Source organism: Alosa pseudoharengus, unplaced genomic scaffold (assembly GCF_046254945.1).
Source record: "Alosa pseudoharengus isolate Yale_2024_CS ecotype anadromous, Long Island Sound unplaced genomic scaffold, YU_APseudo_1.1 YU_APseudo_1.1_scf_25, whole genome shotgun sequence".
Classification (NCBI taxonomy): Eukaryota; Metazoa; Chordata; class Actinopteri; order Clupeiformes; family Clupeidae; genus Alosa; species Alosa pseudoharengus.
In genome coordinates, this window is record NW_027468696.1 from 1,868,091 (window position 1) to 1,896,005 (window position 27,915).

The 27,915-nt window shown below is 40.7% G+C and overlaps 1 protein-coding gene across 2 annotated transcripts; it reads right to left on the reverse strand.

The window, feature by feature from the left end:
- Positions 1-1,503: 1,503 nt before the first annotated feature.
- Positions 1,504-23,747, reverse strand: LOC143099207 (uncharacterized). 2 transcript variants are annotated; one of them, XM_076262285.1, is made up of 3 exons: positions 23,384-23,747; positions 2,509-2,703; positions 1,504-2,413 (listed from the first exon to the last, which is right to left on the reverse strand). In XM_076262285.1, exons 1-3 carry the CDS (start codon positions 23,566-23,568, stop codon positions 1,546-1,548), a joined length of 1,248 nt encoding a protein of 415 aa, XP_076118400.1. In that variant the 5' UTR covers positions 23,569-23,747; the 3' UTR covers positions 1,504-1,545. The 2 variants fall into 2 exon arrangements, with proteins under 2 accessions (XP_076118400.1, XP_076118401.1); XM_076262286.1 differs by lacking the exons at positions 1,504-2,413; positions 2,509-2,703 and adding an exon at positions 16,499-17,409 and having other exon boundaries at positions 23,384-23,745.
- Between the last annotated feature and the right edge of the window lie 4,168 nt (positions 23,748-27,915).

Sequence of the window (27,915 nt, forward strand, 5' to 3'; positions counted from 1 at the left end):
CCTGTGCAGTCCGGGAAAAAATTGGAAACAGGTAGTTTTGCAAAATATAGGGTCTGAAGAAGTGAAAAAACATAATTTGCAAAAATCTATGAAATGTTCCAAACACCTTTTTTTGCTACATATCGCCCTGCACTATATGTCCCTACACATAGGCCTATACACCCCCTACTTCCACAATGAAATGGACTAGTCTGTAACGTGCGTTGCGCGAAAGATAAACACAAAGGACGACTGGGAAAGTGTTTGACAAGCAGTTCTTTAGCAGGTCACTGGCCAGAGTGTTTGAGTTGCGAGAGCCGCTGCAGAGATTTCTTACAGAAAAAAAGTCACCGTTGGCTGCACATTTTAGTGATGAGGACTGGGTGTCAAAACGAGTGTGACATATTCGGGTTGCTTAATGACCTCAACCTGTCACTCAAGGGGAGAATGACGACTGTCTTTAAACTGGCAGATAAAGTCGCTGCATTTAAAGCCAAGCTTGATTTGTGGGGACGACGAGTGGACCGGGGTGTATTGATATGTTCCAAACAGTGTTGGGAGTTTTGGGAGAGACTGAGGCAGGGCCCTTTCTCTCGCAGCTGGTGCGCGATCACCTTGTTGCGCTTTCAAATGAGTTTGAGCGTTACTTCCCATCCTCCAAAGATCCACTGCAAACCAATGAGTGGGTCCGCAACCCATTTGTCAATATCCCGAATAGTCCTAACTTGTCAGCGCAGGAGGAAGAGCAGTTGATCGAAATTGCAAATGACGGTGGTCTTAAGAGTGTGTATAAGGAAACCTCTCTGGCGGGTTTTTGGATCAAAACCAAAGCAGAATATCCTGAGATAGCCGTAAAAGCGCTGAAAACGTTTCCCACCACGTATCTATGCGACTCACGAGGCCGGGTTTTCGGCAATGACTGCAACTAAGACCAAATTGCGCAATCGACTGGACATTTCAAACACACTGGGTGTCACTGTCTTCCATCACCCCCAGATGGAAGCTTCTTGTTGCAGGGAAACAAGCAGGGCTCCCACTGATTATATTCGTAATGCAGTTTAGTTCCCATGTTTTGTTCCCATATTTTGTTAAGCATGTTCACATGTAGCTTCAAGTTGTTCAATATTCATAGTTCATATTGATTAAATGTCACTTCTTCAAGTTCACGTTTTTCACAAGAGATCGTTTACCTTCACTGTTCATACATAACTGTAGCTAGTTCTTTTCAAGTAATGCATGCACAACACATATGGAAACCCCCCCCCCCCCCCCCCCCATGTAGGCCTACCATTTGCCTATTAACCATTAACCTGCATGCAGCATAAACGAGGTTGCCGTTTTGTTATTTTCTGGTAATATTAGATAGGCCTATACTGTTACAATGTCAGATATGCTACATGTTAACACACATATATTTGTGCTTTCTACTCCTTATATTTTCAATAACAGGTCTAAAGATTAAGTCAGAAAAGTACTTCTAAGAAAAGTTTATTTTTTTATTAAAATAATGAACTGTATTACAAATATATAGAGTGCAGTAAGCTACAGTACAGTGTTCAGCAGCCTTTAGAGCAGAGTGAGTACTCGGGGATACTTGCGTGTTGTACGCAGGAATTCATTGATCTTGTCAACACACTCTTTCAGTCCCCCCCTGTCCATGCCAGGAAAGTGTCGCTTCAGTGTAGCAACCACGAAAGTCTTCACATTTTGAGGCAGTGCTCGTTTACCTCTAGAACCATCCCAGTTTGTGGTTTTGCTCCATGCCTGATAGTTCTCCTCCGAGATAATGTGCCTGAAGAGCAGGCATCCATATCTGCCCACTTGGCCGGAGCTCTGTTGGAGCAGTTCAGCATGATCTTCTGGTCCAAAGTCACGCAAGCTCACATCTGCGCATTGATGGGGAATTTGGATGCTGTCGTTTAAGGAAGAGGAAAGGGCCAATGGAGACATCTGACAATCTGACAACACTGATGAATCTAATTGTGGTGCAGGTGTTGAGGCATTTCTGGGGATTGGTCTCACAGGCGTAGAGTGAACCATACGTAGAGCCGAATGCAGTTCTCCTATCCCAGCTCTCATCTCTTGCATGAGCAGACTCCTCTGACTGGTCTCTATCAGCTCCTGCATCTCTTGTCGGAGGATGTCCGTCTCCGCTCTGCTGACTGACAGGTCAGCTTTCAAGCTTGCATTCTCGGCAAGTAGTTGAGCTACTCGAGCTCGTTCTGATGCAAGATCCGCTGTCCTCTCGGCTAGACAGCTTTCCACATTAGCCATCCAGCCCTTCCCAAAGTTCCAGCCAAGATTCCGGACTGCCTTTCTCACTGAGCTTAAACCGATTCTTATGTTGTGATTTCTTTGGAGAAGCACTTTTACTTTTCTTGCTGGTAGTTCATCATCTTTTCTCAGGATGGAGTCTATTATTTCCATCACCTGACTGAAAGAGACACATTGTTTCAATACATAGTTTGGTAAAGCCTGTTGTTATTTTTGGTAACATAAACTTACAAACGTTTTAGAGTTTAAATTTACCTTGTCACTTTAAGCGGTTTTCGTTTCTTCTTCTCCACAACAGCATGTCGACAGTGACGCCGGATAGTCCGCAAGGAAGGTCTTATTCCAGTCATGGCCAGATGTTTGGCGATAGCACTAGTCGGGCAGCCTTTCTTCCGCAGGGTCTTGATGAGCTCACTGACTTGCGCGTTGATCACAGCCATCCCTGACATACTGTAAATAGTAGGGGTGTAAAGATTAACCGATACGTATCGGTATCCGTTTTTAACGTGTAAGATACGGTTACATCAATACGTGAAGCCCCGTATCGGAATAAAACTGAAATGAACCGGTCCTTATATCGATTTACTAGTTACGAATCAGTTCACAACCTCGCTCAGACTCTTATTTACGTTACAAGCAGCGCGTTCATCCCACTTCCGGTTTTGAAACTACACTTGCCACGGATTTGTGGGTAATGCAGTTCGACTTTGGCTACATTCATTGGCCAAAGTTGTCAAAGGACCTCATTACCCATACATCTACTGCAACTTAAGCACGTGACAACTCCCACTCGGTCGTTTGTTTGACTGTTTTTACTCTTTTGTTTTTCAAAATCCAGCGCGAAATTAAACACTTACTATAGCATTCCTAAACAGCAACGATAGTCTGTAGAGTAGCCTTACGTTTGATGAAGGGATTTCCCTAATGTTAAAGAATAATTTGGGCCTTGCTGCTAAAACGATGCACAAATTATTATTATTTTGTTCATATTCACTCAGACTTGTGGCATTATACATGGATTTCTATGGAACGTCACGAAAACATGCGTGCGCAACCAAGAGGCAGAAAGCACCACAGAACAGCATAGAGCAATGCAAAAGAGCAAAAGAATAAAATGAATTTTTGTGCTGAAAACTGCACCAATTCGAAATCACGATGGCTAGAGAATGTTAAATATGTTCAATATCCCTAACGGAATGCATGTCTTCGCCAAAAATTACAAAATACGATGTTATATTAATAATCCAAATGAATGTCAAACTTTGAAATATAGTCTGAAATGAGATGTTATTATCATTGAGACAACAGGGGTATACAAAAAAATCTGATTGTAGCTTACAGCAGCCGACTATTTAGGTTAAGTTTATAACTGCGCGCGCATCTAGTTTTGTTGGTAAACGGGAAACCCGTGTATAGGTTTCTGCATATTAGGTCTAATTTGGGCCTTGCTGCTAAAACGATGCACAAATTGTTATTATTTTGTTCATATTCACTCAGACTTGTGGCATTATAGGTTTCTGCATATTAGGTCTACCGTTGGAACAAAATAAACCCAGCAAGTTCATTGATATGTAGGCCTATTTTATTCTTGTAAGCTGTATGAGTAAAGGCCAAGAGTGTCTTAAGCACTGTTTTATTTTATTTCGGTATTGTCTTACCTCAACAATAGGCTACAGCTCCTTGAAAACAATCAGATCTATAAAAATCTATAAAGTCTATAAAAATGTATTTTTATGTTGTATTTGGCTGATGTGTTTGACTGAAATGTAGACTATTCTTTTTTCATTTCAATACAGTAGGCTATATGATACAAACCTCAGTCATATTAGTTTCTTTTTTCTTTTCTTTCTTGTTCGCGTGTTGGGTAGTGAAGCGATAATGCATTAATAAATCAATGTAGGCTACATCAGAGCCGATATTGCCCGATCTGCTGCTCTGTAAAGGTATTTCTGTCCCACCCAAATTTGCTGAACTACTTGCGAAGTAGCCTATTCATCACAGACATCACATGTATCACAGGAAAGAGCTTTCTCTCAGCTTTTAAACAATGTTGGTGGTTATTGTTGTGGTAAACAGTTCGCGAGAAAAGTAGCCTAACTTTAATTTAATCATATTTTCTGCGCCCGTCTCCCTATTCATCTTGGCTTCGCGAACTTTCCCTCAACCAGGGATGGATTACTGCACGGGCCTACTGGGCCCAGGCCCAGGGGCCCAAGGGGTCAGGGGGCCCTGAAGCCCAAGCCTTTGTATGGAATCATTGCCTCAATATCAACAAATCAGGATGTAGGCTATGAATCTGATTGAATTTAGTATTGGCCATCCCCAAAATGCACCAGAATACAGGAAATCACATCAAACAAGTTAAAACATTTCTGGGGGAGGACCCCCAAACCCCCCCTCCCACATATACAACAATAAGTGGGGGGCCCTTAATACATCTGGGCCCAGGGGCCCGAAAGTTCATAATCCACCCATGCCCTCAACACATGACAAACCATAGCCTATATCAGAATAAACAGCAGACCTTATCGAACACAAAGGTGTAGGCCTAATTAAAGTTTAAAGTTTTAATTAAAGTTTAAAGCACTCCCCTGTACAGTTAGCCATTCCAGAGTAATCCTGTTTTAAATTTGTATTTGTCTATATATGCATGTCTCCAACTTTGGCTTTCACAATGTGTTTAAATTGTTCAATAGGCCTACATGATTTTATAACAGGCCAAATACAAAATAAACGTTACAAATATCGCCTAGATAGCTTATCTGTAAACATTACAATCAGAGGATATACATATAGGGCAGACCGACGCTCATGAGTTCATGCTTTGTTTTATCGCTGGATTTTAGGATAGCCTACTATGGCAACCGATTGCATTCCGAGCTACAGTCAACTCTAGCAGGCATTAAATGACTGGAGGGTCGGGTGGGTGCGGATGTTTAAAAACCTTAACCGCGCAAGACTCGATCCACACATATCCAGGCAGGTGTGCATGCTGTGAGGATGTCATTGTGCGCGCCTATCGCATGGTTTAGACTCGATGATTTCGGTATGTGGGGATTTTTTCTGTCACAATTGGTTTGCACATTTTTAGAAGTGGTGGGGACATATCCCCCCGTCCCCACGTAATCTACGCGTATTATATTCACACATTGTTTTTTCCTAATTGATGACCAGGATAATTGATAATATAAAATTAATGTGCACCTTGAGCAAATAATAAAAAAATATTTCAGAATGCTTTTCATTCTTGAACTGCATCGAATTCCATCGAATCGCATGGAAACGTACTGAATCGTTTTTTATGTATCTTTTCTTATCGAATCGTGCCCATGTATCTAGATGCGAATCATATCGTCTTTTACATGAGAGATTCGCACCCCTAGTAAATAGGCTATGCATTTAGTCAAACACCACTAGTCCTATTTATCTTGGGGAGTAGGCGTGGATTTTTACACCCCCCCCCTCACCGCCCCAGAGGTGGAGAGTAACTAATTACATTTACTCAAGTAAATGTACTGAGTATAGATTTTTTTGGTATTTTGTATTTTTTCAGTAGTTTTTAAAAATTGTTATTTTACTTTTACTTAAGTTCGTTTAGGTTGAAGTATTGTACTTAGTTACATATTAAACCACACTAGTTGAGTAAAAATGGGAGGAGTGTTAATATCACTGCCCCAGCCCCTTTGTGCTATCCAATGCAATATATTAAATCATGTAAAACATCATATCTACAGCCTCTAATGTCTTTGCAATGTTTCTCTGTTACAGACTGCAGTTAAACGCCTGCTAGCATCATCTCTGCAGCAAGGCATTGCAATTTGCAAAGCGTCTTGTACGAAAAAAGTCACGAAGACTCTCTTCCCACACAACGAAAACTCACCTGGAGCCGTGGTGAAAAAACGGGTACATTTTTTATTTTAGTAGCCTAAATGTTATTAGGCCCTACAGCAGGGGTGGCTAACCAGTCCAAACCAAAGCCAAAAAAAATTCCACACAACTTAAAAGAGCCGCACAACAAAAAAGATGCCCACACTACATCGACTTAGGCCTAGGCTACAGTTTAAATAGGCAGTTGGCAGAAGCTACAAAATGATTATTATAAATTATAAATGTATTATTATTTATTATTAATTATTAGCATGAGCAATGCTTCAGTGTAACAACTGATATGATGCCAATGTGACCGTCAAATGTTCCATCGAGTGTTCAGTAGCTACATTTTTTTAAGAAAATACACAAAAAGAAAACGAGTCTGCTTCTCTGACTGACGTCTATATAGCCTACCTTTACCTTGTACTTGCAAAGGTCAGTGCCTTTTGGAAAGGTTTGAAACGTTATGCATCAGTTAAATCTGGCATACCAAGTACCAAACTAGAACACGTTTTTAACGGTGTTATTTTGGTGACGTTAACATATCAACCAGACGGATTATGCTACAAAAAGATAAATCCTCCTTTTGAATGTCCCGTGTTCGTCCTCCTATTTGCGCTTAGCTTCAGGGTTTTTCTGCAACAGTAACATTACACCTGGCTAAACAAACGTGTCTGCTTCTTTTTTCCTATCCATAACATGACGGAAAAATTATTTTAATTTAAACATTGCCTAACTATGAGTACTATCAAATTATGAAAAGCATTTTCATTTACCAGAAATATAGGCTGTTTCAAAAAATAAAAAAAACTCTAAGGCCAAGGAGAAGTGGGAACATCAGTTGAGCTGCCGCGAGCCGCACAATAGAAGCCTCATGTGGCTCGCGAGCCGCAGGTTCGCCACCCTGCCCTACAGGATCAGATGTCACTTTGTGCTGTCCATTAATGCAATATATTAAACCATGGCACCCTGGCAAGGAGAGGTTGCCTGAACTGATCCGATCTTGTGTTGAATACTGTAATACAGTTGTAATAAAATTTAGTTCTACTAATTCCGGTACCCTTTGTTTAATTTCTTACACATCATTAGACATTCAGTTATGGTTTACATATAGGGATTGTCAAAGTTTTTTTTTTTTTTTCGTCATACTTCCTTTTTCCTAAATAACTACCTGAACCGTGGCACTGAGGATGAAGAATTTTTTATGGTATGTTGGTCTCAAGGGCCTACATCAACCTGGCCCATAATCACTCATTTGTGATTTGCACCCCCCGGTAAAAAATGAAAATGCAATATCATTCTGCTTTAATCGTCCCTATCTTCAGTTAAGATGTTCAGAACTGCACCAAATTTTATGTGTATGATTGACCTGGCATTCTCTGGGGGTATGCCAAGTTTCGTAGAATTTCATCCATGGGGGGGGGTCTAAAAACATTTAGGTTATGTGTACATTTAGTGACTGTACACTCATTGGCCTGTAGATGGCGGTGCACACATATACACATGCACGCACACGCACACGCACACGCACACACACACACACACACACACACACACACACACACACACACACACACACACACACACACACACACACACACACACACACACACACACACACACACACACATACTATCGGTATCGGCCAGTGGCGTAACAAACCAATGGTGGGCCCAGGTGCGAGAGCGCTACGCAGGCCCCATGCCGATGAACTTTGGCCCAGGATGAATTAGCTCTGATACATGCAATACACATTAAGGGTGACTTAAATTGTTTATGCAAAGGGCCTGAGGCACCGAAGTAGTTTAGTAGTTACAGATTACAATTTCAAATAAAAAACACACAACTACATATCCATTACATGTGAAAACATTAAAAAATTATTTTATTAACAGCCTGCAGGCCAGGGTAATCTAATATTACTGCATTAACATCAACTCGCATGGAATTATGGGAACACTCAATGCGCCTCTTCAACCCTCTGCTGAAACTGCAAGCGTAGATTGCTTGCTTATAAACTCGCACTGCGCAGAAACAAAACTTAATGTAGCCTAACTTATTTAACCGTCCAGAAACCAAATAAAATCATTCATATGCATACAATCCCCAATATGCGTGAATTAGGCCAATAGAAGAAGGCCATCTTACGAGCCTTTCGTTGTGCAAAATCGTCAACGATGTTCCCAATATTTAATGCTCTGGCTCTCGTATTTTCAATAGACAGGATAGCTAACCCACGGAGCCTCTCCTGCCCCATGCTGCTCCTTAGGTATAGGTCTTAATAAGTTTGAGTTTGGAAAAAGATCCCTTAGCTGTTACCACAGTCACAGGCAATGTCAGAAACAACATGAGTACACACTTCCCCGAATGTGGATGTTACACTGTCATAATCTACCACCAGCATTTTGGCAAGTTGAAAAATAGATGACTTCTGTGAAATCTCTGCTTTAAAGCAAGACCTGAATGAGAGGAGTTGTCGGTGCAATGTCCCTGCTATAATGGTCTGACAAACGTCTTGCCTTTTCAAGCAGTTCATCATCACCTGCGAGTTGAAGGGTCATAGGACGTAAAAACTCAAACACATAACAAGTTTCCCGCATACTTGCAAATCTTTGGGAGAGCTGACTGATTATGATGTCCAGAGTTGCATTAAATACCTGCACTTTGAAGTATCTCTCTGCATCGGTTAAGCGCTCATCTTCCGATAGATCGTCAAAGTGACGCTTCACTCTCCGTGCTCTAACATTCTAAAGTTCTAAAAAAAAAAAAAAAAAAAGGAGGCAGGGCGGGGGTAGCGACGGGCCCCGGGAGGTCAAGGGCCCTGGTGCGACTGCACTTGCTGCACCTACTATATAGTCCATGGGCCAGAGCAGAAGTTGGTATCACCAAAGGTGGCAAAATCTAGCAATGATTTTCATAATCCTCTATTTCTGAGAGATATGTTTTGGTATGATAACCTTTTCTAAGTGGTAGCTTAGTTGTATTTTTACTGGCTTTTATACCCATACCCAGTACAATTCAGAATACATGCCTATGTGTAGGTATAGGTGTATGCAAGTGTGTGGGATGATGTGATATGTCTTAATCTATGTTATATCATATGTAGATGGCATAGGCTTTTAGAAAATATACAGTTTAAATGGATAATTTAGCTTTCCATAAATTACATAGGCTAAAATGTATCAGTCATACACTTTTTCACCTATATAATATAGGATTAGATAGAGACAAAAGACTAAAAGTGGGTGGGTCAAATCCAACTCTTGCTATATCACATCTAGAGAGTATGGGCTTTTAGAAAATATATGGGTTAGATAGCTGAATACACTTTACACAGCTATTTTAGACCCATAACTAATAGCTGTCCATTGAAAATCAATGCATTTCAATGTAATGCAAAATACATTACAGAAGTAAGGTATAGTGGTATGGAGTAAGTTGGGAGATGTCTCAATGCACATTATATCACATCTAGAATATATAGACTTCTCAGAAAAATATATTTTAGGGTAATTAATCTGTTTTCCTTAATGATACCAGAACTATAATGATCGGACATGCCATGATATTTCAATTCTAAAGAGAATGCATGTAGATCTTGCATAACTATTAGGCCTAAATTCTGTTTTTTCAATTTGTCTAGAACTAGATTTGTTTTCTGAACATTCTACAGTACAAATATAAACTGCCAACTTTAGAGTGTGTTGGTCAGTGTTGCCAGATTGGGCGGGTGCCCGCCCTCTTTTGACTTCGTCGGGCGGGGGGAAATAAACTTTAGGCGGGCAAATAAAATTTTGAGTTGAATGGTTCTCTATAACAAAATCGTTGTTGGGGCCGGGGCGTTTTTTTGCTGAAGAGGGCGGGTTTTTGAGCGTGATTGGGCGGAAATCACTAAACCCAATCTGGCAACACTGGTGTTGGTGTTTGCTGGGCCACAGGGCCAGTATGTGGATGGAAGCAGTTTAGTTAGGCTACAGAACAACAATGGCTGTTGTAGTGTCAAAAACAGATTACAAGGTGAGTCCTGTTAATTTTTATTTGTGTTATGATTCAGATGTGTGAGAATGAGTAAGGATATGACCAATGACTAGGCTACATGTGAAAGACTATGTATAATAAAACCGGCCCAAGTAAGGTACTAACATCATTATCAAGCAATGATGTCTGCTGTAAACTGTAGACTTCCCCAATTTGTGTAAGAACAAAAGAAAGGACAAAAAATAATATACAGAGATGTAGCCTATGTGTGAGAGCAGTTTCAGTTGGTAGGCTAACTGAATTTACTGTATTTGAATTGGGAATTTTGAGTGGCAGAATACTGATGATGCACATAGCCACTGCACTCTCACTCTCTCTCTTCCTCACATACACACACACATACTTCACATACACAAGCATGTTCTCTCCCTCACATACACACACACTCTCTCACACTCTCTCTCTCTCTCACTCACTCACACACACACACACACACACACTTCATATATTCCCTCTGTCTCTCTCTCACACACACACACACAGTCACACACACTGTTGCTGAGTAGGAAAAGGCTTCATTTTAGCACATCATTCCTGATATATCTCTGTTGCTTTCAAATTGTTGTACATCCTAGAATAGAAAAGCATGGCAGAAGTAGTGGTATTCAGGAGAGTTTAATACATTGTTCAGATGATAAACCTTGTGGCACCTACTGTATGAACATAAAGTCATGGAACACACTACTGAGAGCAGCTGAAATAAGAGCCTATCGCCCATCCTTGATCTTGCTAAAGGTCTCCCTGAGAGTAGAATACCATCCATATTGTATCACAGAAAATGCCGTAGCATCTTTACTATGAAGAAACTGCTTGACAAGATCCTTGCAAAAGAATCTGCAGAACTGTCGTCACAGAGGACCTAATAAAATCCGCAAGGGAAGGTCCAACGACTTTAAGAGTTTATGAGGCCAAATGTATACAGGTGCTGGTCATATAATTAGAATATCATCAAAAAGTTTAATCATGTCAGTAATTCTGTTCAAAAAGTGAAACTTGTATGTTATATTCATTCATTACACACAGACTGATATTTCAAATGTTTAATTATTTTCATTTTGATGATTATAACTGACAACTAATGAAAATCCCAAATTCAGTATCTCAGAAAATTAGAATATTACTTAAGACCAATACAAAAAAAGTTTTTTTTAGAAATGTTGGCCAACTGAAAAATATGAACATGAAAAGTATGAGCATACAGCACTCAATACTTGGGGCTCATTTTGCCTGAATTACAATGTGGCATGGCATGGAGTCGATCAGTCTGTGGTACTGCTCAGGTGTTATGAGAGCTCAGGTTGCTCTGATAGTGGCCTTCAGCTCTTCTGCATTGTTGGGTCTGGCGTATCACATCTTCCTCTTCACAATACCAGGTCAGACGAGTTTGCTGGCCAATTAAGATACCATGGTCCTTAAACCAGGTACTGGTAGCTTTGGCACTGTGTGCAGGTACCAAGTCCTGTTGGAAAATGAAATCTGCATCTCCATAAAGCTGGTCAGCATGAAGTGCTCTAAAACTTCCTGGTAGACGGCTGCGTTGACCTTGGACCTCAGAAAACACAATGGACCAACACCAGCAGATGACATGGCACCCCAAACCATCACTGACTGTGGAAACTTTACACTGTACTTAAAGCAACGTGGATTCTGTGCCTCTCTTCTCTTCCTCCAGACTCTGGGACCTTGATTTCCAAAGGAAATGCAAAATTTACTTCCATTAGATAACATAACTTTGGACCACTTAGCAGCAGTCCAGTTCTTTTTGTCTTTAGCCCAGGCGAGACGCTTCTGATGCTGTCTCTTGTTCAAGAGTGCATGGCTTGACACAAGGAATGCGACAGCTGAAATCCATGTCTTGCATACGTCTGTGCGTGGTGGTTCTTGAAGCACTGACTCCAGCTGCAATCTCCCCCACATTGTTGAATGGGTCTTGGACACAGAGCTCTGTGAACAGCCAGCCTCTTTAACAATGACCTTTTGTGTCTTGCCCTCCTTGTGCAAGGTGTCAATGGTCGTCTTTTGGACAGCTGTCAAGTCAGCAGTCTTCCCCATGATTGTGTAGCCTACAGAACTAGACTGAGAGACCATTTAAATGCCTTTGCAGGTGTTTTGAGTTAATTAGCTGATTAGAGTGTGCACCAGGTGTCTTCAATATTGAACCTTTTCACAATATTCTAATTTTCTGAGATACTGAATTTGGGGTTTTCATTAGTTGTCAGTTATAATCATCAAAATTAAAAGAAATAAACACTTGAAAAATATCAGTATGTGTGGAATAAATGTATACATTATACAAGTTTCACTTTTTTGAATGGAATTACTGAAATAAATCAACTTTTTCATGATATTCTAATTATATGACCAGCACCTGTATTTTGTGACAAATGTAGCAAGTATTTGAAAGATCAAAGGACAAAATAATAGAATAGAATAGAAGCTTTATTTGTCATTGCATAAAATACAGAGTATCAACACAACGAGAGTCTAACATAATGCACAGTTAAGAGCTGATGACAAAATCAGAAGAGCAGCCGTCAGGAAAGGTGACAAAAAAGTACTATCCATAGCCAGTCGTGACTTAGTAGCAGCAGAAGGCCATTACCATAGATCCTGCTACAGGGCGTACACAAAGGAAGATTCAGACATAGACAAAGATTAAACTAACTTGGCCTGCAAATGTGTACGGACCTGCAAACTTCCTGACTGCTCCTGCCTTTCAAACTAATTAAAGTGCACGGAATTGTGTAGGTTACAAACTTGTAGCAATCAGATGGAGAAAGAGGAGGATGAGGAGAACATAAATGCCAGTCTGGATGAATATAATGATAGTGATGAAGATTAAAAAATATTTTTGAGTCCTCATTAATCTTGTCTTCAAACGTTTGAGCACATCCACCTATAAATTCCACTGTAGCCTAAAGTTGTTTATTTTTGCAGCCAAGACATTATGGTCTCTATCAAAGCCAAACATGCCTATTCAGCCATTTAATCTATATATTTTCTAAAAGCCCATGCTCTCTAGATGTCACAAAACATGAGTTTGGACTTGATTCACCCTTTTCCATCCTTTTGCATGTATACATTAATGTATTATATAGGCGAAAATGTGTACATTTTATTTAATTTAGCCTGCATCATTAATGAAAAACTAAATCATCCATCTAAATTTTATATTTTCTACAAGCCTATGTCATCTAGATGTGATATAACATGGATTAAGACATGTCCCACCTTCCTCCAGACTTTGAGGCACCCACATCTGTACATAGGCTTGTATTGTATAATTCACCGTGTGCAGGTATAAAAGCTATGAAAAATACAACTAAGCTACCACTTAGAGAGGGTTATCATAGCAAATAATGTCCCTCAGGCATTGAGGATTACAAAAATCATTGGTAGATTTTGCCACCTCAGGTGATACCGATATGTGATTTATTAGGTCCTGGCCCATGGACTAATAGTTACGCCACTGGTATCGGCAATTAAAACGGCCGATACATAAATAATTACAAATTCAGTAGGATTAAAAGAAAGCCAAAAATATTCATCATCATCATCATGGCTGCATTTCCAGTATTGGCGATACATAGTCGTTTGTCCACTAGATGGCGCATCGTTGCAGTGAGACGTAATTTTGTTGGAAGTTAAAAGTGGGTTGGAAAAACAATGGAGGCTTCCTACAAGGACTGTAGTTTACCGCAGAGAACGTCTAATAAGGATAGGACGATTTCCACATGAAATGTAATTCCCATTTCTTCTTGAAGCCGAAATAAATCTGAGAATGTTTATCGGACATGCTTGGTTTGTACTGCAGGTAGGCTACGTTAATCTTATACAAGTTATATCCTAGGACGTAGGTAAAATAATGTTAGACTACCGTTAGCATTGGTTGAGTGATGGAGGCCAATTTGATTATTGATGTATTTGTAGAAAACCATAAATGCGGTTATAGGCTACCAAGCAAATTGATAACAGCACTAATTGTATCTTTCCACTGTCACCTCATTTGCTTATGACCATAACCTAGGCTACTAACAGGAGCTAAGTGAGTTAGCCACAACACGTTCGCTACGTGATGGTTTTCTAATGGAAAATATATAGGCTTCCTGAAAGATAACCTGTCTACGATGCATCAAACACCGGGCTGGGACATTTCTGCTCAAAGTCTCAAAAAGCATCTGAGTCAACGTTCATTCCCAAACACCCATATAGGCTACTTCAACCCTTTATTTTCAAAGGTGATTCAAGTAAGGAAGAGCATGGCTCAAAGTAAAGTAACTAGGACTGAAACTACATAAATTCATCAAAGTGAATCATTTGTGTCAACTCGCCATGTAGATTTATTAACGCACCCGTGATGATCTACATCTCCATTTACCAAATGTTTTAGACCGCACGTTGAGAGATTTATCCATGGCTATGGATAAATCTATTGCCTATGGCTATACCTTGAGACTGAGACGCTTTTTGTTTGTTCGAAGTGCGTGTTTAGGGTGTGAGAGGGGAGTCGATGTGCTTTGATTCCAGCTTGTTAGTTGTAGTCTTTGCGATTAAAAACACGTGTGTGTGTGAAGTATCCAAACAACGATAACGCTTTCATTATGGCTGCTTTAGCCACAGACCTTGAGCTACTGTACAGTGGATTGGGTTCCATTTAGAAGTGTCCACTTCAATTGCGCTTTCCGTGATTTACACAGCTGCGTAAAATATACTGATATGCAAAACTATTAACTTTTCGCCAAGAGGTGGCAGCTTAAGTCCGCTTGATACTGTGGTTCCCAAATAAGATTTTATTTGGGTCGCCAGCATAGCCTAGTGACAATTTATGTTGTGTAATAGGCCTAGCATAGGGCCTACCTTATATAGTTTGTTAACAGTCACGGTTTTGTCATAACTCCCTCTATGCATTTTTGCATTTAGAATAGCTCTAAAACCGGGGGGCGAACACGTCGCAGGGGCGGCGCCAGTGCGTGGATATCTCAATCGCAAAATTAAACAATATTTCTATTGGGCGCCTACCATGAACTAGGCTGGGTGAACTCAGCCTGATCTGCCAGCGATTTCTTTTTCGACTTCTTAAAAGATTGAGCTTGGCTGGCGAAAGCCAGATTAGCCATGGACCTCATTGAAAAATGCAAGGGAACATGAATCAGCCTATTATTTGCACAAACAATAACGGACAGTAGCTCTTCAACTTGGCCCATTAAGATGTGTATGAACAGTCTAGCAAAGCATTTCATGAATGCCCTTTTGGACAGTTAGACTACTGGTATTTGTGCATAGACAATAAAGCTGAATATCATATGAACTAGATGACTAAACTTATGCATATGTAGAAGAAGAAACATTCACAAAAATCCATGGCATGACCTCTCTTCTTGATAGCTGTTGAAAACTGCATGGAACTGACAGGGATTGTTTTGTTTATTAATAAATAAATAAATACATTATGCTGCTGCTTTCCCAAATGAAATGTAGCCTACAGGTGTACCTTTCATCAGTCCAGTTGCACTGGATGGACTGTGATGAACTGCTCTACTTTTAAAGGTTTTATAACAATGCTACACATTTTTTGGCAAGTGCTACAAATCTATTCACCTTTGCAGCACCAGTAGGCTACTTTGTGTGCGGCCGCAAACAGACATTCCAAACAAGCAGACACAAAAGTTTCAAGAGTGGGGGATGGAGTAGAAGATGGAGACAAATTCATTAATATGATTTATTTTTCGCAGCATGGATGTACAGGACTGTGCGGCGGTCATATTTTTTACATCTTGTTTCACCAGGATGTCTCTCATTGTACAGCATTGCACAGTCTATTATTCTACATTATTATTTTACACCACTGGCACACATTAGCACCTTAGCAAGGCAGTCCATAATACAAATTAAATTGAGGAGAATATGCAACACATTTGGCTTGCCTGCATGTGATGGCTCTCTGCAGCATCAGGACTAAGTGCATTTCTCACAACGACTAATGGAGGCGCTATAGTAAACTTCTTTCGCTAATTGAAGCGCTAATGTGTCTTCAACATATTACTTTCAATACTGTATAATAAAGTACATGTAGCCTACATGTAGGCCTACCATTTGCCTATTAACCATTAGCCTGCAGGCAGCAAAAACGAGGTTGCCGTTTTGTTCTTTTCTGGTAATATTAGATAGACCTACTGTTACAATGTCAGATATTCTACATGTTAACACATTTGTGCTTTCTAGTCCTTATATTTTCAATAACAGGTCTAAAGATGAAGTCAGAAAAGTACTTCTAAGAAAAGTTTTTTTTTAATTAAAACAATAAACTGTATTGTTACAGTCATATATATATATACAAATATATAGAGTGCAGTAAGCTACATTACAGTGTTCAGCAGCCTTTAGAGCAGAGTGAGTACTTGGGGATTCTTGCGTGTTGTACGCAGGAATTCATTGATCTTGTGAACACACTCTTTCAGTCCCCCCCTGTCCATGTCAGGAAAGTGTCGCTTCAGTGTAGCAACCACGAAGGTCTTCACATTTTGAGGCAGTGCTCGTTTACCTTTAGAACCATCCCAGTTTGTGGTTTTGCTCCATGCCTGATAGTTCTCCTCCGAGATAATGTGCCTGAAGAGCAGGCATCCATATCTGCCCACTTGGCCGTAGCTCTGTTGGTGGAGTCTAGAATGATCTTCTGGTCCAAAGTCACGCAAGCTCACATCTGCACATTGATGGGGAATTTGGATGCTGTCGTTTAAGGAAGAGGAAAGGGCCAATGGAGACATCTGACAATCTGACAACACTGATGAATCTATTTCTGGTGCAGGTGTTGAGGCACTTCTGGGGATTGGTCTCACAGGCGTAGAGTGAACCACACGTAGAGCCGAATGCAGTTCTCCTATCCCAGCTCTCATCTCTTGCATGAGCAGACTCCTCTGACTGGTCTCTATCAGCTCCTGCATCTCTTGTCGGAGGTTGTCCGTCTCCGCTCTGCTGGCTGACAGGTCAGCTTTCAAGCTTGCATTCTCGGCAAGTAGTTGAGCTACTCGAGCTCGTTCTGATGCAAGATCCGCTGTCCTCTCGGCTAGGCGGCTTTCCATATTAGCCATCCAGCCCTTCCCAAAGTTCCAGCCAAGATCCCGGACTGCCTTTCTCACAGAGTTTAAACCGATTCTTATGTTGTGCTTTCTTTGGAGAAGCTCTTTTATTTTTCTTGCTGGTAGTTCATCATCTTTTCTCAGGATGGAGTCTATTATTTCCATCACCTGACTGAAAGAGACACATTGTGTCAATACATAGTTTGGTAAAGCCTGTTGTTATTTTTGGTAACGTCAAATTTACAAACGTTTTAGAGTTTTTTTAGAGTTTATATTTAAAGGAACACGCCACCCAAAATCAGTAGTAATATATGTTCTTACCTTAACTTTCACGAGTTGAGTCGTACCTCTCCCGCATCGGTATGTGCACTCAAGCGCTCTGGCGCGCGGCGCGAATGTGTTAGCATGTTGCTATGCTAGCGGGCTCTGCCGTGGCCGTAGAGAGAGTAAGATGGCATTAATCTAACACATCCACGTTTTCCCTACTTAAATACAGTTGCACAAGTAGTTGATTAAAAATGTTAGGGCACACAACATGAAACGTGACGATTTTCCAAGCGAATAAACAGGAGAACTACAATGTCTGGCGCAATAGCACTTGGGAGTACTTCGACCTAGGTAGTAATATTAATTAACACCTAATTGTAGATCCTATCCACCACAGAGTTTAGAATCCATGCTTGATCGACCCCTCAGCCTCCCCCTCCCCTCTGAGCGAGAGAGAGGCACACACACTAGAGATGCGCTGATGGGCTATTATTTCAACCATAACTGCATAGCAAAACTTAATCCATCCTTCAGCAAAGTTTTTTGACCAATTTTCAAAACCGCACCCGCCGCCATCTGCTGTGTTTATAATGTAGGCTACACTCTAAAAAATGCTGGGTTATTTTCTCAACCCAAACGCTGAGTTGAAACTGTTGGGTCATTGTGTGGGGTTGTTTTTACTCATGTTGGGTTATTTTCTGTAACCCAGCTTGTTGGGTTGATAGTTTAGGACAGCGCCCCTCCTCTCCCCCACCTGACATGAGCACACTACCCAGCACCAGGGTAACTTTAACACAGCTGCATAGTTATTTGAGAGTTTGGGGGAAATCGTTATTCCTTCAACCGTCCATGCAGTCCAGCAGCTGTCAACATGCAGTGGAAATCAGGCGATTTTGGAAGGTATGTATCTGCTTTTAACTTTTTTATTATTATTATTATTCAGACGGATACCCTACAGATACACCCAGAGATACCCTTCGTGATATGAATGGATATTCTGCCTGCCAATTTCATTCAGCCTAAGCAGGCTAAGAATTGTGTCATTCAAGCCAGCTAACGTTAGCGATCATTAACTTACAATTACTGCTCATGTTAATGTTAAATCTACACAAAGACAGACTCTTAAAAACATAGTTCTGTGTTCACTGGGTATGAACTGCTGAACAGAAACAAAACAAACTTTTACAACAAACTAAAATTAGCATACCAACAGCTGGCTAGGTTAACGCTAGCAGACGGTTGTATGCTAACGTTAATTAAATGCTTTATGGTAGTGCAGCCAGCATGTGTGTCAGCTAATGTATACAGTCGAAGTAGAGTCTCTTAACACGTACGGTAATCATCATGCCAAACAACATATTAATTGATTCAGGGTAGCATGTTATTATAGCCATGTAACTTACTGGGTGGTTTTTGGTGGTAACATTAACGTTACAGACAACTTGAATTTAACTAACTGAATGTGTTAACATGAGCTAGCTAACGGCAGAACTATCACTGCCACTAACGTTAATATTACTGAACGTATGTTTGTCAGTCTGCTGTTAAACAACTCCATGAGGTGGTCATGGTTTCCGAGTGTGTTGCGCTAATATTTTGTCTCCGGATTTTTAATGTTTGTCAACATCATTCACTGATCATGGTTCGTGAAAGTCTTGACATAAAGTTCTGTCAATAGCAGTGATTAATTTACTCTTTTTCTTTGATTGACAGGGCTGACCCCCAAATGGACCGTGGAATCTGGGTGTCTTCATGGAAGTAACTTATCACATGATGATGCTGCTTTTAGAGTAGGCTATCCATTTAAAAATAAAGTAAACTGTCAAATAAATAATTATGTCGAACTGTTTTATTTCATTGCATGGCTATTTGGTGCCCATTTTCTCTCAATGCATCCCAAATACTGGGTTTAGAAAACTGGTTATTTTAACTAGCAGTTCTGTTGATATAACCCAGTGGTTTGGGTTGAATCTATAACCAATATACTGTGTCAGTTTTACTCAACATTTATATAGTTATAACCCAGCACATTGGTTACCTTTACCCAGTCTATTGTGCCAATTTAACTAACGTTGTGTTGATATAACCCAGCATAGGCATATTGGCATAGTAGGCCAGCAGCATGTTGAAATTATGTGCCAAATTGCGTTTTTTATTACAATGATAAAATTGTAAAAGGACGTGACCGAAGCTGAGGCAAGCCTGGCAATAGGCCTAGGCCCGACGGTAATTGTAAAGCAATTTACAAAAGATTCACTGAACAAAAACGCTGATGTGGTACATGAAAATTTAGCTAAAAATGTGGAGAATGCAATGCAATCAAGCATTTTGGACGATAGGCTATATTGGCACACAGAATAGGCTAGGCAACAGGCCGATGTGCGTTTTATTTGGAGACTGTTTTACGAGACGGAGACTGAGTTTGCTGCTGATATTCTGGGGATACAGGCTACAACATAGCCAATGTATACTTTAGCCTTTTAATATATTTGCTGCATTGGATCAGTCTTTCTAGAAAGAACGGGCAAGAGCTTTCTAGCCTAACGTCAGCAGCGCCGCATCCCATATAGGCTACATTAAAAACATCCCATATAGCCTACATTATAAACACAGCAGATGGCGGCGGGTGCGGTTTTGAAAATTGGTCAAAAAACGTTGCTGATGGATGGATTAAGTTTTGCTATGCAGTTATGGTTGAAATAATAGCCCATCAGCGCATCTCTAGTGTGTGTGCCTCTCTCTCGCTCAGAGGGGAGGGGGAGGCTGAGGGGTCGATCAAGCATGGATTCTAAACTCTGTGGTGGATAGGATCTACAATTAGGTGTTAATTAATATTACTACCTAGGTCGAAGTACTCCCAAGTGCTATTGCGCCAAACATTGTAGTTCTCCTGTTTATTCGCTTGGAAAATCGTCACGTTTCATGTTGTGTTCCCTAACATTTTTAATCAACTACTTGTGCAACTGTATTTAAGTAGGGAAAACGTGGATGTGTTAGATTAATGCCATCTTACTCTCCCGCTAGCATAGCAACATGCTAACACATTCGCGCTGCGCGCCAGAGCGTTTGAGTGCACATACCGACGTGGGAGAGGTACGACTCAACTCGTGAAAGTTAAGGTAAGAACATATATAGAGTGTCCCAGTGACTTCCGTTTTACTTCCGCTACAAGGGACCTGTCTTTCAAAAAAATATGAACGGGAGTTAATGGAGAGAAAACAATTATTTTTTGGTCCAGTTTGAATTGTGCCACGAATCACATATGATGTGTGTGAATTTAAAAGACAATTTTTCACGTCAAGAAAGTACTGTTGTTCGATAGACTTCAAAAGTTATGTTGGTTTTGTACGAATCCGCTCAGTGGACTACATCTCTCGTCTCGAACGATGTACGTCACCAACGAAATGAAACGATAAGATTAGAAGCTAGCTGATAGCTGTTATGCTAGTTAACGGTTCCATCTTGCTGCCTGCTGTCACTTAACAGTATGTAATGTACAGTCTATGAACGAATACAACTTAACTGATGTGTTTAATCCTTTGACTCATGGTATTTTCATCGGCAAGGAAAGCCCAATTAAGACCTGTTGCTGGTATGCTTGTACAATCTAGTGTGGCTGTGAATGAGCTAACGTCACTAGCGCGACTGATGGGTTTGTAGTCGTTGGAATTACGATCTTTCACAATGTTGTAATTCAATAGTTACGAAACAAACTGCAAATGTCTTTACATGAAAAATTTTCTTTAAAATTGACAAACATCATATGGGTAATTCAAGGTAGCCTACAAGTCAACCGGGACCAGAAAATAATTTCTTATTGGCCTACAGCGAATTTTCAAACCTGTACCAAAACACATTTTTATTCAATCATCAAGTCTGCCTCAAAATACAACAGAGAAATAATGAAATCAAAATGTCATTGTGGGGAAAAAAAAAAAAACAATGACTGCGTAACAGTGCAAATCAGACCTTTCAGAATAAGGATAATAGCCTAACGCTAATAACAAGCCTTGCCAAAAGTATGGGTCATTAAGTAAGAATACAAAATAATTGTTAGATTAAGTAGGCCTAGATTATGTTAAAACGACATGGACATTAGGCCGAACTTCCGACGTATTTTTTTTTGAACACACGCTGGCTCTGCCTGCTGCGCTGCCTGCACATTCAAGGTCCTCGGCTTCGCGAAATCAGTGCATATTCGCGCCTAATTATAGAACGTCAAAAAGAAACAAAGTAGCCGGGCTGCATCCAGACACTTAGCTGCTGTCGGGGGCTGCATGCAGTCGACTCAACCTCTCTACGGACAGTTTTTAATGTTTATCAGAAAATAACTACTCAGTATTCTGATTGAGTATAATTTTCGGGACAATTAGGGCAGGATTCGGGATTCGGGACAACTGCTTGGATATCGGGACTGTCCCGAATTTTTCGGGACGTCTGGTCACCCTAACTGGCTTACATATTTTTGTAATAACGGAAGGTGATCTAAACCGCGTGGTCTGGCATAGGCCCGACGGTAATTGTAAAGCAATTTACAAAAGATTCACTGAACAAAAATGCTGATGTGGTACATGAAAATGTAGCTAAAAATGTGGAGAATGCAATGCAATCAAGCATTTTGGACGATATATTGTCACAATAGGCAACAGGCCGATGTGCGTTTTATTTGGAGACTGTTTTGCGCGACAGAGACTGAGTTTGCTGCTGATATTCTGGGGATAGGCCTAGCCAATGTACGACTTTTGCCTTTTAATATATTTGCTGCATTAGATAAGTCTTTCTAGAACAGGCAAGGGCTTTCTAGCCTCACGTCAGCAGCGCTGCATATAGCCTACATTAAAACAACCAGCGGATGGTGGCCGGGTGCAGGTTTGAAAATTGGTCAACAAACTTTGGTGCTGATGGATGGCTGATGGATGATAAGTTTTGCTATGCAGTTATGGTTGAAATAATAGCCCATCAGCGCATCTCTAGTGTGTGTGCCTCTCTCGCTCAGAGGGGAGGGAGAGGCTGAGGGTCGATCCAGCATGGATTCTAAACTCTGTGGTGGATAGGATCTACAATTAGGTGTTAATAATATTACCACGCTAGGTCGAAGTACTCCCAAGTGCTATTGCGCCACACATTGTAGTTCTCATGTTTATTCGCTTGGAAAATCGTCACGTTTCATGTTGTGTGCCCTAACATTTTTCATCAACTACTCGTGCAACTGTATTTAAGTAGGTAAAACGTGGAGGTGTTTGAATACTGCTATGTGCCTCTCTCTACGGCCACGGCAGAGCCCGCTAGCATAGCAACATGCTAACACATTCGGATCGCAGATACCGGATGTCAAAGATGGCAGCTTTTTTGTAGGCGAACTTCAGAGGTCTATTGACCTCTCCAGAATAAGTCCCGCCTCCGTAACTTCCGTATCCATCCAACTTCCGGGCGTGGATTGTCTATGAGAAATAACATGGCGTTTCGAAATATCATACCGGTAAAACATCTGTAGGTAGCGAAGTTGAAAAAGCTGGTGGGCAGATTGGCCTACACACTTCTGCCATATAGTTTCCACTGGATTTTTTGATTGTCGGTGCCGTTTAAGTAGTATACTATAGACTATACTACTTAAACGGCACCGAAAATCAAAAAATCCAGTGGAAACTAGATGGCAGAAGTGTGTAGGTCAATCTGCCCAGCAGCTTTTTTTAATTTGTCACCTACAGAGTTTGACAGGTACGATCTTTCAAAACGCCATGTTATTTCCCATAGACAATCCACGCCCGGAAGTTGGATGGATACGGAAGTTAGGAGGCGGGATATATTCTGGAGAAGTCTATTAGGCTACTACTGATTTTGGGTGGCGTGTTCCTTTAAAGAACATAAAGTAAATTTACCTTGTCACTTTACGCGGCTTTCGTTTCTTCTTCTCCACAACAGCAAGTCGGCAGTGACGCCGGATAGTCCCAAAGGAAGGTCTTATTCCAGTCATGGCCAGATGTTTGGCGATAGCCCTCGTCGGGCAGCCTTTCTTCCGCAGGGTCCTGATGAGCTCACTGACTTGCGCGTTGATCACAGTCATCCCTGCATCTACTGTAGGGTGTAAAGATTAACTGATATGTCGGTATCCGTTTTTAACGTGTAAGATACGGCTACATCGATACGTGAGTTAAATAGGACTAGCCCCGTATCGGAATAAAACTGAAATGAACCGGTCGTTATATCGATTTACTTGTTAGGAATCAGTTCACAATCTTTTCTGCTTGCTCAGACTCATTTACGTTGCAAGCAGCGCGTTCATCCCACTTCCGGTTTTGAAACTACACGTGGCACGGATTTGTGGGTAATGCAGTTCGTTTTTGGCTACATTCATTTACCAAAGTTGTCAAAGGACCACATTACCCATACATCTACTGCAACTTGAGCACGTGACAACTCGCACTCGGTGGTTTTTTGACAGTTTTTACTCTTTTGTTTTTCAAAATCCAGCGCGAAATGAAACACTTACTATAGCATTCCTAAACAGCAACGATAGTCTGTAGAGTAGCCTTACGTTTGATGAAGGGATTCCCTTAATGTTAAAGAATAATTTGAGCCTTGCTGCTAAAACGATGCACAAATTATCATTATTGGGTTCATATTCACTCAGACTTGTGACATGCACATTAGGTCTACCGTTGGAACAAAATAAGCTGAGAGTTCATTGATATGTAGGCCTATTTTTTTCTTGTAGGCTATATCAGAAAAGGCCAAGAGTGTCTTCACTGTTTTGTTTTATTTTTTTTCGGTATTGTCTTACCTCAATAATAGGCTACAGCTCCGTGAAAATAATCAGATCTATAATAATCTATAAAGTCAATAAAAAAATATTTTTATGTTGTATTTGGCTGCTGTAGACTATTCTTTTTTCATTGCATTACAGTATTGCTTAATTGACAGCCATGACCACGATAATTGATAATATAAAATTAATGTGCACCTTGAGCAAATTATAAAATCTAAAAGCAGAAAAGCAGAATGCTTTTCATTCTTGAACTGAATCGAATCGCATTGAATCGTACTGAATCCTTTTTTTATGAACATGTATCTTTTCTTGTATCAAATCGTATTGTTCGTATACGAATCGTATCGTCTTTTGAGATTCACACCCCTAGTAAATAGGCTATTCATTCAGTCGAACGCCACTAGTCCTATTTATCTTGGGGAGTGGGCGTGGATTTTTACCTGCCCCACCCCCCGCCCCAGAGGTGGAGAAAAACTAATTACATTTAATCAAGTAAATGTATTGAGTAGATTTTTTTGGTATTTTGTATTTTTTAAGTAGTTTTTAAAAATTGTTGTTTTACTTTATATAATATAGTTATTGAGTTTTGAAAATCTAATGTAACACTCAAATGTGTGGGTAGACTGAGTACAGTTGAGACACTTTTTGCGTTTTGATTTTTAAATTAAAAATAGATACTGAAAGGAAGTGAATTTCCACATGACATGCCACATGACATTTCATTAGCTTGTAGACTAAGATATTATCAATCAATAATGCTCATAAGTAGTTTATATTTTCCACAATTAGCTCATAAAAATAAAGTGTTTTTTGTCTCAACTGTACCCATGTTGAGACAGTACCGTGGTACAGTTGAGACACCCATTTTAAATGACGTCAAGGTAACTAACCATTCACTGCAAATATAATAAATAAAGACAAATAAAGAAAATAACAATTGGGCAACATGTTTTATGTTCAAATTCATTCATTTTATTTAAATCAGCACTGGTTAAAAAGTATACAACAGAAACAAATGTATTTAACACTGGAACAGATATTGGAAACATTTCAATAACACTAAAAATGTATGTATGTACTGTTAATGTAAACAGTAACAGTAAACAAACAAGAAAGAAAAAACTGACTCAGGTGTCACTTTCACAGTGATGGCATGTGTAACTGTCTCCACTAGGGATACACTCTACGTGTGACCACATGCTACACTTGGAGCAGGCCACCCATTTCTCTCCCGACCGTGACCTTGAGAACCATTCGTCACACACCAGGCATTGGGTGTCTTCTGTGCTTTTCTTCTTTCTTTTTCCTCCTTCCTTTTTCTCTGTCACAATCTTCCTCTTCACCTTCATGGAGGATCTTATTTTCTCCTCCTTAAGGGTATTCTTTACAGGGGTGTCAGTAAGTATTTCCGTGGTCCTTTTCCTCCGATGGTGACCATTGGCCTTTCTGGGGCCAGCTTTTGGATGAGGCCTGATTAGTTCAGGACTAAACTTTGGAACATGCTGAACCTGGTAAACATAAACACAAACACACACAAACACACACACACACACAAACACACACACACATACACGGGTATGAATATTTCATTTCCAGAATTTTATGTATAACTTGAAATTAAATAAATGTATCTTACTTCTGTGATGTTTTCCTCCTCTTGTAAAGACAGGGGAAATAAGGTCAGGGTTACTTCACTAACACCCTCTGAATTTACAGTCACTGTTGGCCCTGTAAAAGCAACAAAAGAATCGGGGGCGGACGCCCCAGGTGGTGTGAGGGTGGTGTACGCCCCAGGTGGTGTGAGGGTGGTGGAGACTCATCTGGAGGGGGCCTGTCAGTCACTGACGCCGGGAGAAAATCCTCTTCCTCAAAGATAGAAGGATTGAGCGGCCAGTCCTCCCTAGAGGCCCTATGCAACAATTTTAGCAAAAATGACCTTAATTATGCAGGTTGAGAGTCGTTCTGATGGTTCTACAACACTTTTTGGGTCGTTTGGTGGGTGCTTCGTCTCCCTCTAGTGCTTCTCCGCGAAAAAAAACGAATATGCAACTTTCTGGTCGCGGTCCGAACACATCCGGATGTAACTCGGCGGAAATACTTGAAAATGTAGTCAGATTGTAGTTTCTAAGAAGACTGCAAAACGGACTCCAACTTGGCTTTGTTGCTGTTGAAATTGTAAGTAGCCTACCCTTGGGTGAACTTCGTTTTTGTAATGTGATTTGATAGTCTCTTTAACAATGTGTTTGCTTGACCGTTTCATTGTGAGCCCTATGTGTTTAGCTTGGTTTATTGATGGCTAGCTCGCTAGCTAGTGGGGGTTTAGCGTAGCAGTCACTTGCTACCGAAGCTGCAGGGGGAGCTATGTCGTGAAAAATGCAAGCCCAAATCAGGCGAAAACCCAGAAACAGCGAAGGAATAACCAGACCTGCAAAGGGCTTCTTTAATCACCCCATTGGCCCTACAGAAGTTTATAACTTCAATTGAGATGTGAGAGCTATGGTTATCCAGGAGCAGCAACACTTTGTTCTTCTCTGATGCCCGGGTGTGGTTCACAAAATGTTGCAAGTAGACAACAAAGTCCTTCTCCATCATCCAGCCACTGCCATTGGCTGTGCCGATAGACCCTTCTGGCCCACCACGAATAAAATGTTGAAGGAATTTCTTCCGGGGAAAGACGAAATGTCACTCAAGTCTTCTGGGTGACGAATGTGAAACAAGGAGTGCCTCCTCCTGACCTCTTAAACATCCCACAGTATGAGGGTCGAGTGCAGTACAGTACAGATAAGGAGAGAAACTGCACACTGACTCTGAGTGATGTGAGAGTCACAGATACAGCTCAATATTATGTCAGGATTGAAACAAACAAACAAGGAGAGAGCTACCTGTCATCTAGCATCACTGCCAAAGGTAAAGGCAACGTGTAGAAATGTCACTGAACCATTTGGTTGCTTGGACACCTTAAATGATTAGCCAATGCTAATGAGAACCATAGAGCACTAAAATACTTTTAAAGCTTCCTCACATTATGATTTAATTCTTCCAAGATATTGCAGACCTTCTTGTCCAGACATCTGGATCAGCTGAGGGACGTACAGTTAAGCTAAGTTGTGAGAGCCGCTGTATTTTGGGACAAAACTCCAAGAGAATGTGGAAAAAGGATGAAAAGATTTTACCTCATTCATAAACAAGCGACAATGAGCTGATACTCCACAACATCAGCATTGCGGATGGCGACTATTTCTGTGCATTAGAAGGCCTTGAGCATCATTCATCTCCACCAGTGAAGCTTGATGTCATGTGTGAGTAAAAAATATTAAACAATGTCTTAAAATAACACAAAAATGTCTTTATATATGTGAATTCTGAAGTGTTTTATCTTCCTTTAAGTCCGCCCAAAGAACACCGTTGTTGTAGTCAACCCTTCTGCTGACGTTCCAGAAGGCAGTTCAGTGACTCTGACCTGCAGCAGCGATGCCAACCCCAGAGTAGATATCTACATCTAGTTAAGGAGGAGGGGCAAAGGCTCGTCAGTGGTGGATCAAAGCAGTGTTGTAGTACTCGAGTCCGAGACTCGAACTCGTGTCCGAGTCATTAGCTAAATTTAGAGACTCGTGACTTGACTTGGACTTGAGCACTGAATGACTC

Bases quoted from the DNA above. Each gene is read 5' to 3' on its own strand.
- LOC143099207 (XM_076262285.1), bottom strand. From the start codon at position 23,568: ATGACTGTGATCAACGCGCAAGTCAGTGAGCTCATCAGGACCCTGCGG. The intron at 2,704-23,383 runs GTAAATTTACTT...TACTATTTACAG, and splicing joins AAGCCGCGTAAAGTGACAAG to TATGTCAGGGATGGCTGTGA. The intron at 2,414-2,508 runs GTAAATTTAAAC...TGTCTCTTTCAG, and splicing joins AAACCGCTTAAAGTGACAAG to TCAGGTGATGGAAATAATAG.